Source organism: Gymnodraco acuticeps, unplaced genomic scaffold (genome assembly GCF_902827175.1).
Source record: "Gymnodraco acuticeps unplaced genomic scaffold, fGymAcu1.1, whole genome shotgun sequence".
Lineage (NCBI taxonomy): Eukaryota > Metazoa > Chordata > Actinopteri > Perciformes > Bathydraconidae > Gymnodraco > Gymnodraco acuticeps.
The window spans coordinates 1,316,035-1,325,945 of NW_022990747.1; the positions used below are offsets into that span (position 1 = coordinate 1,316,035).

At 41.2% G+C, this 9,911-nt stretch overlaps 1 protein-coding gene across 2 annotated transcripts; it reads right to left on the reverse strand.

Moving 5' to 3' along the window:
* Window positions 1-71: 71 nt before the first annotated feature.
* Window positions 72-5,305, reverse strand: LOC117556708 (interferon regulatory factor 1-like). Of its 2 annotated transcripts, none has more exons than XM_034232199.1 (7): window positions 5,166-5,305; window positions 4,917-5,016; window positions 2,562-2,741; window positions 2,328-2,471; window positions 2,167-2,219; window positions 1,467-1,557; window positions 72-796 (listed from the first exon to the last, which is right to left on the reverse strand). In XM_034232199.1, exons 1-7 carry the CDS (start codon window positions 5,253-5,255, stop codon window positions 678-680), a joined length of 777 nt encoding a protein of 258 aa, XP_034088090.1. In that variant the 5' UTR covers window positions 5,256-5,305; the 3' UTR covers window positions 72-677. The 2 variants fall into 2 exon arrangements, with proteins under 2 accessions (XP_034088090.1, XP_034088089.1); XM_034232198.1 differs by having other exon boundaries at window positions 75-796; window positions 2,310-2,471.
* Between the last annotated feature and the right edge of the window lie 4,606 nt (window positions 5,306-9,911).

Below are 9,911 nucleotides of genomic sequence, written 5' to 3' on the forward strand. Positions count from 1 at the left end.
AGCCATCTCCTTCAGTTCATGCATACACAACATTTCAGACAAAATTATACTTTAGTTTCTTCAGTTTAATTTAAAAATACAAAGCAAACACAAAAACAGGTTGTACAATTTCACCAAAAAACAACCAGCTGTAAAAATTGAAAAATATACAAAATTGAGTTTCTCTGACAAGACTTAAAAATAGGTTAACCTAAGGCATAAAGGTATAGTTATCTAATGTGTATAAAGGGCATAACATCTATACATAGTTTGCAGGTTAAATCACATGCATGTGTAGTTATGTGGTGCTTTAAGCTCCCAGCCTACAAACGGTTGCAGCCACATGTCATGCCTCTGTGTGCTTCTTCTATGTTTCTAAACATCCAGTGAAACTCAAAGAAAGAAGTGATCCTGCAGTGAAGCGTGAGATCAGTTTACAGAGTGAGCTGTGGTGAGAGCTTGGTGTCATGTCAGTACGTTTGAGGCACTGAACCCAATTGATGATGACGGAGGAAAGCTTGGCTTGGAACAGGATCTTCATCTCAGCATCTCAGCAGAGGGGATGACCGCCCGACTGACTCAGAGCAATTTAGTTTCTTATTTCCATTGGTCAGCTCATCACACAGACAGCAGGAAGAAAGACGCTGAATATAAGCAAGAATGCAAACTGCAGGAACGATGAGTTGTTTAGTGCAAAACTACAGCATCAGTGTTTGCTGGTGTGTGGACCAATCGGAGAGCTCCTTGATGTGGTTTGGACCAAACAGCTCACTGTAGTTCTCTGTGTGCAGAGAGTATGGGTCATCATCCCCAGCACCTGAGGAGCACAAAATAACATTTTGACCCAAAGGCTCCTACCTATTATAAGCGTTAAACATTATGGATTTTATTTAATTGAATACCTCAATCAATTATTTAAAGGTCTCCTATTATACTGTTTTTCATCAATATATTTTAGGTCTCAGATATATACAAAACATGTCTCTGAAGTGTTCAGCTCCAAACACCAAACAGATCATTGCAGCATTACCCATAATCCCCTCTGTTTCAGCCCTGTTTCAAAAGTGCTTATTCTCTGTCTGTTACTTTAGATGAAAATAAGGAGCCCCTCCCCACGCCCCTCTGAGAGATATCTGGTTAACAAGAACACAATGGTGCTCTAGGAGGAGATGCAGGTGATAAGGTGGTGGGGGGGGTACCTTGGTTGCTGATTGGCTAATGGTTACACAAGCCAAAACATCGTTATGACATCATAAAGTGACCAAAATCTGATCAGCTCATTTTCAGACAAGTTTTTTATATAAATGGATCAGGACAGAGAAAGTGAGAGAATCTTTTTTCCTGAAAGTTGCTGATGAATAAAAGACATGGAAAAAGTGCATTTTGCATGATAGGTGACCTTTAAAAATAATAATAAATCTTTTAGCAAACTATATGAGTATGACAGTCGGGGACTTCCTAATTCACACAGACACACAAAGTCTTACGGTGCCAGTGGTCCCACAGTGTGTGTGTTCTCCATTCCCTCTGCTCCTCAGACTGGTTCCAGACGTCAGTGTTATTCAAGTGGTCCATCAACTATGAGAGACAGAACACCTTCAGGCAGTCAGACTTCGAGAGCGTTACACAGCCCAAGATTCATCCCAGTGTTGTTCATAATTCAAGATTCAACAGTGCAATTACAAGACGTAAAAAATACATTATATTTATATGCACTGTATTATGCCACTGATCTCTTACAGACAGTGCTATTTTAAAAACTAGATTGTCTCAGTGTGATTGAGTGTTGGATTTATCGTCCATAAAGATAGAGTAAATGGCACTAGGCTCATGGTGCTTATAGCGCCAAAGGAATACAAGTGTAAAACTCAGGAGCAATGTCTCTTTCAAGAAATCATGAGCCAGTCAATCAAGATAATCCATAGACCTTGTAGTGACAGTTTCATGCAGGATCCATTTTCTTTTTCCCAAACTACACCATTAACCGTTTAACAACAAATGTCATCCTCCTTGACTGAGCTGTATTCTGTTAAATAACAGGCTTCTTTCTTAATGTGATGAAAAATAATCACTACATTACATTTCAGTAAACTTGTCCTTCTCATTTTAAGTGAGTTACTCATTCTGCCAAAGAAAGAAACTCCACTAAAGAATAAGCCCCAAAATGTTAAGGCAGTCAGAACATACCTTAAACACAGCTTCATTCGGCTCCTGCTCCTCTGGTCTGCCATCCCACATGCCTGAAAATCAGTATAATTTGTACCAGGCTACAGAGACAACATCATTTAAAATCAAACAACAATAACACGCGTTGACAACCAGCGTCTCACCGTGTGTTTGCATGTTACCAAATGGGCCTTCTGCGGGCGTCACAACCTTCTGCGGTGTGTCTGAAATGGGTCTTGTTGTTCTTGGTTGCCAGGCATGTGTAGTTTGTGTTTCATCAACTAAACTCCCATGTCTTTCTCGCGGCCTGCTGAACAACTGCAGCCCTGGGAAAGGGTAGCACTGTCTCATGAGGTCTGTCTGAGGATGTTAACCTTTGAAGAGATGCATACACTTGAAAGGCATGTCTGTCTTACCCCTCCTGCGTCTGTGAGTTGGTGTTTTGGGCAGCATCCTGTACACTCTGTAGGCATTGCTGCCTCTCTTTCTGCTGTGCTCCCGCAGCTCACAGATGTCCGGCAGGGAGTTCAAGGCACAGCGGAAATTTGCCTTCCATGTCTTGGGGTCCGGTGTATCTTTGCCTGGATGGTACCGCCCTGAACATTTTTTTTTTACATATCATATTAGCAACTACCTGAACAAGCAAACCAGAGTTCACACCAGAAGCCTCTGACAACTTTTTGCTCAGCAGCTGTAAGTTTAAAGGAGGCGTGTGGCGCAGTGGTTTGTGTGTGTTCGGATCAGGGGAGCACAGGTTCAAACCCCACTGCAGTCAGCATGTCGTTGTGTCCCTGGGCAAGACACTTCACCACACATTTCTCCTGTGGGGATTGCCCACAGTATTGAGTATGTAAGTCGCTTTGGATAAAAGCATCTAACAAGTAACATGTAATGTTTAAAGAGTTGCTATTTTATAGGACAAGGATGAAAAGAAGGCATTTAATAAAGTGTTGTCAGAAGTGTACATTGTTGCCACTGTAACTACACCCATCGGTGTTGTCATGGCGTACTTGACTACATCTGTATATCGCTGCATCGAGAGGAGAAGTTAAACAACTGGTGGTCAGCAAAACAATATTTCCAGGGTGTTGTGTGGGACAATTCCAGTATAGTTAACTCCATGTATTATGCATAAATCTGGCCATTATGACTCTATTTTCTGCTAATCTTTCCTAAATAACTATGTTTTTTTGTCTCTAAATCTATTGGAAGGTAAAACACAAAACCTAGCATCCATACATGGCTCACTGCACAGAGATCCTTTTGACACCTTCACATTTAAGCTACTGTTTAAAAACTAATTAGATCCATAAATCATCAAGTGTGTGACTTCCTCCATTGTGTTGAGTTCTCACATGTGTCCCCAGGTAATGATTTGGATCCCAACCAAGCCTCTGTTTCTAAGTTTCAATTATACAATAATTTGAGCTTGAAAGATCCACTAGGGATCATTTACAGCTGACAAGAGCTAACAAGTAGAAAGGGAGCACGGGTAGCATATTACTCACATGCTGCAACCCCAACTGCCATGACTCACAGAGCCTCCACATGGTATGTGTATTTTTGTTGTCCAATTGTTCTGTAATGTAGTCTGTATTCTGGCTTAATTTTATTTAAAAGTTTTGAATATTGAGCTGAATTTAAAAAACATCCCCGTACAGTGTCCGCTTTTACATGATTATCTTTTTTTTCTAGATCGCGTGAAAAGCCTGTTGTACTTTGACAGCAATATGATCACCAGGCACATTCACAGCAACTGAACTGAAGCTTTCCCATGATGTGATGCTTTTACACTCACAAAGCGTGACTTTCCCAAGACTATAGTGTGTGTGTGTGTGTGTGTGTGTGTGTGTGTGCGTGCGTGCGTGTGTGTGCGTGTGTGTGTGCGTGCGTGCACGCGCGTGCGTGTGTGTGTGTGTGCGTGCGTGCGTGTGTGTGCGTGTGTGTGTGTGTGTGTGTGTATTGGTCATACACTGTTGTTGTTACTGTAAAGGCTACTGGGCACTTCATATCTCTAAGCTGGAAAGGTATGAATGTGGTAAGTCTAGAAAGACATAATCAGAACAATGTAAGTATGGCTACACTTGACTGCAATAAATACTTCTGCTTAGCAGGAAACAGACCGTATGCAAATCTTATCAGGATGTGTTAAATAATGCAATAAAAATTGCCTTATACTGCGAGCACATTTTAACCTTAGAAAAAAATATATATCTCAAGGAAAATAAATCATTGATATGTTGAACTGATGATTATTCTTTGAAGTTGTTTACATGAATTAGGCCATCCAGTAAAACAAATCTTTATGGGGTAATGTAACCTTCAATGACAGGGCAAAAATGTAACCAGTGACATGAACACAGGTTAAGTTTCTTTGCCCCCAGTCTACCAGAAAACCATGTAAGGGGAAAAGGTGAATGCCATTACATGAGGAGGCAAGAGTAATTAGTATTATAAATGTGTACACATTATAGTTAAAACATTCAGCATTGATTCAAACATGTGGCACACAATATAGCCTGGCATTACCGAAATATACTCATATGAAAATGGTTTCAACATATTGCAGCAGTCTTTTGATACAACATATAAGCTTGTTGTGTTTTTACACATTGCTGCTGTAAATGTAAAAACTTAACACAGGGTATCAAACGAAGTCCCTCAGATTTATATAATATGAGGAGTCAATGCTAAAGATAATAAGAAATCTGATGTCTGAGTGGACAATAGAGAAGAAAACACCTTTATATAGATATATGACAGGGTCCTACCTGTGTGCATGGCCCAACTCCTGAAGAGTGTAGCATCTCGGTCAATACTCCATCCATGACGAGCGGCATGTTTCCACGGGATTTGGAAGATTTGTGCTGCCTGTTGAATAAAATGCAAAAAAGAAGCACAGAAAACATTATGCTAATATTAATCCCTGATTATGTATCCTTTATATAACCAAATTAATGTACAGCAGAACAGTTTGCACCCAGGTGTGAATGCATGTGTGATGATGGTGAGGGGTCTACCTGGTCCAGCCAGCTGACTCCTGGGTAGCTCCCAGACTCGATCTGCTCCTCCAGCCACGGCCTCAGCCTCAGCCGGCCTGGGTGCTGCATACTGGAGTCACAGCTTCAGTTATGCATAAATGTAGAGAAGTGTCACCGGTTACACAGGAGTTTCAGCAATAACAGAACTTTTCCTAGGAGTTCAGTATAATCAGAGGTTACCCAGGGACACCCACCCCTTCTCTGCTGTAATCTTCCAATCCAGGACCTCACAGGTACGACAAGCTCTCCTCCTCCTCCAATAACTTGCCTCGCTGCTTAGGCGGCTCCTCCAATTACAGGAAATACTGTACAGTATGAAAGCATGTAAAGTGTATTAATGCTTTTCCTGCGTTTCTACATGCTGAATTGAGGACTCGGCATTAGTTCAAAGTCACCTGCTGGGTTTAGGTCAGTGCTAAACAAAATGTGGTTTTTGATTTTTTTTGGATGTGGTTTTCCATCAAGTTACTGTGGTAGCAGTGAGGCACTGGGCTTTCATGTAAAACCACAAGTTGGAAGCAGAGTTAACACTGCACAGACCTTTACGCTATCCCATGGTGAAACAAAACTTAAATGTTTTGCTTGTACTGGTATTCTAATGTTTATCCTTGCTCTGAACTGTCTTTATTTTTAATAAGTAGAAACAGAGTAATGTTTTTATTGTTTGTTGATTGTCATGTCAGTACCTGCCCAGGGACTGCAGATGAAAATTAGCTTGTAGCTACATCTGGCCTCCTCTCTTTTGAGCAAAATGTTTTCATGCCAAGTCATGTTTCAAGGCGCCCTATTATGCTGATTTCTCAGGTGTCATATTTGTATTTTGTGTCTCTACTGTGACATGTTTACATGCTTTCATGTTCAAACATTGTTCTCAGACTGCCTGTGCTGCAGCACCTTTTTTCACCCTCTGTCTGAAACCAGAGCCCAGTCTGCTATGATTGGTTAGCTGGCCGGCTCTGTAGCTGTTGGTCAACCACTTTTAGAGATGTACAATGTGTTGGAGTGCTATTTATAATAAAATAGTGTAGCTCTTGCAATCCTATTCAATTGCTCAATAAGTGATGTTAAAATATTATTTTGTATTCATGCTAAAATAATATTGAATTAATACATTACATTTCAATATATAGTAAATTATTTATTTTAATCTTGGTAATATTTTGAGATGATGTTACCATACTGTTTTATAATTTAATAAACATTTACCCATGTTCATATTAACATAATATCTTGGGAGGTCAAGTAAATGTATCTGTACTTTGAACCAATTGTCACCTTAACTCCAAAAAGTCTCTACTCTTTGGAGGTGTAATGGCAATTTCCTTTTCCTATGTCCTATATATTTTTGCCGTTACTTTCACAGAAGGGTTGAAAAGTGATCCAGACGCAGACACAAACAGATGATTTTCCGGTCCTTAGTTGTGGTTTATGATGATGTTTATTCGTCTTTACATACCAGGGTTAATTTAGCGTTCTAGTGATTCTATGAGCATCTGCCGGGCTGGTGGAATCGGTATGCTCTTCTCCTACTGTGTCCACCCCCCTCTTGTCACCTATGACCTCCTTATATACACCCGGTGCAGCTAAACCCCGCCACCCAGTGTTCATAAATAATATTGCACTATACATATAACTTAAATAAACTGACACACCAACATCACCCACAAAATGGCTCCTACACACCGGCCCCTAATTGGCTTTAGTATGAAAACAATTACCAATAAATAATAAATAATAAAGGAGCTATACAAATGGTGTGTATGTGTTAGCATGTAATTCTTAAATAATTTTTAGTTTATTTTCTTCTCCCTTATTTTAAGGGTCATCAGTCTTTGCTGTTCTTAGGTTGAAGCAGTAGTGTTGCCATCCCGTCCAGCGCTGAGAGAACCTGTGGGTTATATTTTCATCCAATTCCAAGCCTCTCCTTATAGGGCTCCTGCATTGATGAGTCAGTCACTTCTTCAGGTCTGTCACTTGGGTTCAGCCGGTGCCCTGCTACCATAGCAGCAAAATCGCAGATGAGCTGCTCGGTAACGTGTTTGTTGTTAGGCAAGCTGGGATTTCCTTGTCTGAATGGCAAGTCTAGGCAGTAGTGTCCATCTGACATTTTCACTTTCTCGGCCACAGGCTTGTCTTCTTCCTCAGGCACTGCGTCAGATTGGTGTAACTCGACATCTGCTGTGAAGTCAGGCATGCTGTGACAGGAGTCTGAAGTCGGCTGGCTTTTAAAAGGCTCGTCTTCTGCCTCTTCATAGTAATCACCTGAATCCCGACCCTCATCTTCTTCTTCTTGGGGGGCCTCAGTTTTGCCTTCAACATCCCTATCACTGTCTCCTTTGGCATCTGCTACAACATCGCCATCCTCTTTGGCGTCTGCTACAACATCTCCATCCTCTTTGGCGTCCGCTACAACATCGCCATCCTCTTTGGCGTCTGACATGTTTGCAGAGTGATTCATAATGTTCAGGAATTGTTTGTCTTCTCTGGACATTTCCTCTGTTTCCTTGCTTGTATTTTCCTTGAAATCATGCTTGTATTGTTTGACCAATAGCTCCTCTAGGTGTACCATGGCTATCCGATTAACAGCAGCAGCAGGGTGGCCATTAGCATCTCTGCTGTCGTTGCTTCCTTTTAGGGGACCATAGAAGACCCACCCCAGTAGGGTCTTTGCAGCGTACGGTCCTTCTCCTTGGCTATTGATCAGCTCCCAAGGTTCCAATACCTGAGGAGCATTTGTCCCAATGAGTAGGTCAATGCCAGAAGCAATTTCATTAATTTTGATGTCCTTTAAGTAAGGCCATTTTTCCAGATCTTCTTGTAGAGGAATATTGTGCTTGGAAACAGGCATGGTTTTGTGTGTAAACACATCGGATAGTTGAAGGAAATTGTTTTCGTCCAGACTCGATATTTCCAAACCTGAGATATGATGACTAGACACAATCTTTCTCTGATTCATTGTCTTTAGGAGAATGTTAGTCCTTTGTCCTGTAAGGTTTAGCCTCCTCATTAAACTTTCTGTGCAAAAGGTGGATGAACTTCCATGGTCCAGAAATGCATAAGTTTGTAACACTTTGTCCCCTTTGTGGCTCTTTACTTGTACTGGTACAATGGAGAAGATGGAGTTTTCATCACCGGCCCCAATGTGACCACATGTATGAGGTGAGATGACACTATTACTTTCCATTGGCTTCCCATTCTGTTTTGTGTGTTCTGCTTCCTCTCTTTTGCCTTTTTGTTCAATGTGGAGTATTTCAGGATGACTTTGATTGCACATATAACATGTCAAACGACTGTGGCAGTGTTTGCTCATGTGTCCTATTTTTAGGCATCCAAAACACACCCCTTTTCCTTTCAAGAAGTCCATTCTTCTGATTCATGTTCTAGCACTGGTGTTCTTGGGCAGGTAATAATTGTTGCAAAACTACTTGCTCTTCTTAGGCTTGGTTTTCCCTTTGAAAAGGTAGAGATAACAGTTTTGATAGCTGCAGTTGGTTTATCATCCTGGATGCTTCCAAACAGAGGATCTGACAGTATCTTCACTTGCCTCTCTATGAAGCTAACAAGGTCAGGAAATGTAGCTCGATGCCCACGCTCTTCCTGTAGCTGACATGCTCTATTCCTCCACTTGTCTCTGAATTTGTAGGGTAGTTTCTGAAGTATGTGTTTCATGTTTGAAACAACATTCATTTCATCCATATAGGTGAGATGTTCCATTGCATTGCAACAACCTCTTAGGAACAAAGAGAAGGCTTGCAGTGCTTTCACATCTTCGGCTTTGATCATTGTCCAGGTAAATGCTTTGTTCATGTATGCAGTGGCGATCTTATGTTCATTACCAAAGTGCTCTTTAAGCAGCTGTTTTGCCCTTTGATAACCTTGAGCTGGAGGCAGATGTTGGCAGCTGCGCACTAGGTCCTGTGGTTGTCCTCTAGTGTATTGCTCTAGGTAATGCAGGCAGTCACTTTCATCATTAGTTTTCCGCTCTACTCCTCTTTCAAATGCACGGATGAAAGCTTCAAACTGCAATGGGTCACCGTCATAAACAGGAATGTCTCTTGGAGGTAAAGTAGAAGTGAGATGTTGTTGAGCCAGCATAGCAGTGATGTCATTTTGCCTCTGGATTAGGTTATAGATGTCACCTTGATTACCATTGTTGATTACAGGTGGTGTGATGTCAACATGTCCCTGCACATGTGTCTGTATACTTTGTCTGGGAATAGAGGTTTGGGCTTGATGAGGCAAGAATTCAGTGGCCTGTACGTTAAATCTTGCTGTAGGGTTTCTGTAGTAAGAGCTCATCCCATCTGATGCTCTAGAGGTGTGTCTTGATCCCATGCTGAGCACGTTTAGCCTGGCATTGGCTTCTGCCAGCTTAGTTTGTATATCCAGTTGTTCCTTTTTCCGTTTCACCTGTTCTTCCTGTTGTTCCAACTGTTCTTCCTGTTGTTCCAACTGTTGTTTCTGTTGTTCCAACTGTTGTTCCTGTTGTTGTTTCTGTTGTTCCAACTGTTGTTTCTGTTGTTCCAACTGTTGTTCCTGTTGTTGTTTCTGTTGTTCCAACTGTTGTTCCTGTTGTTGTTTCTGTTGTTTCTTTTGTTGTTTCTGTTGTTCCAACTGTTGTTTCTGTTGTTCCAACTGTTGTTCCTGTTGTTGTTTCTGTTGTTCCAACTGTTGTTTCTGGTGTTTTAATTGTTGTTTCTGTTGTTGTTTCTGTTGTTCCAACTG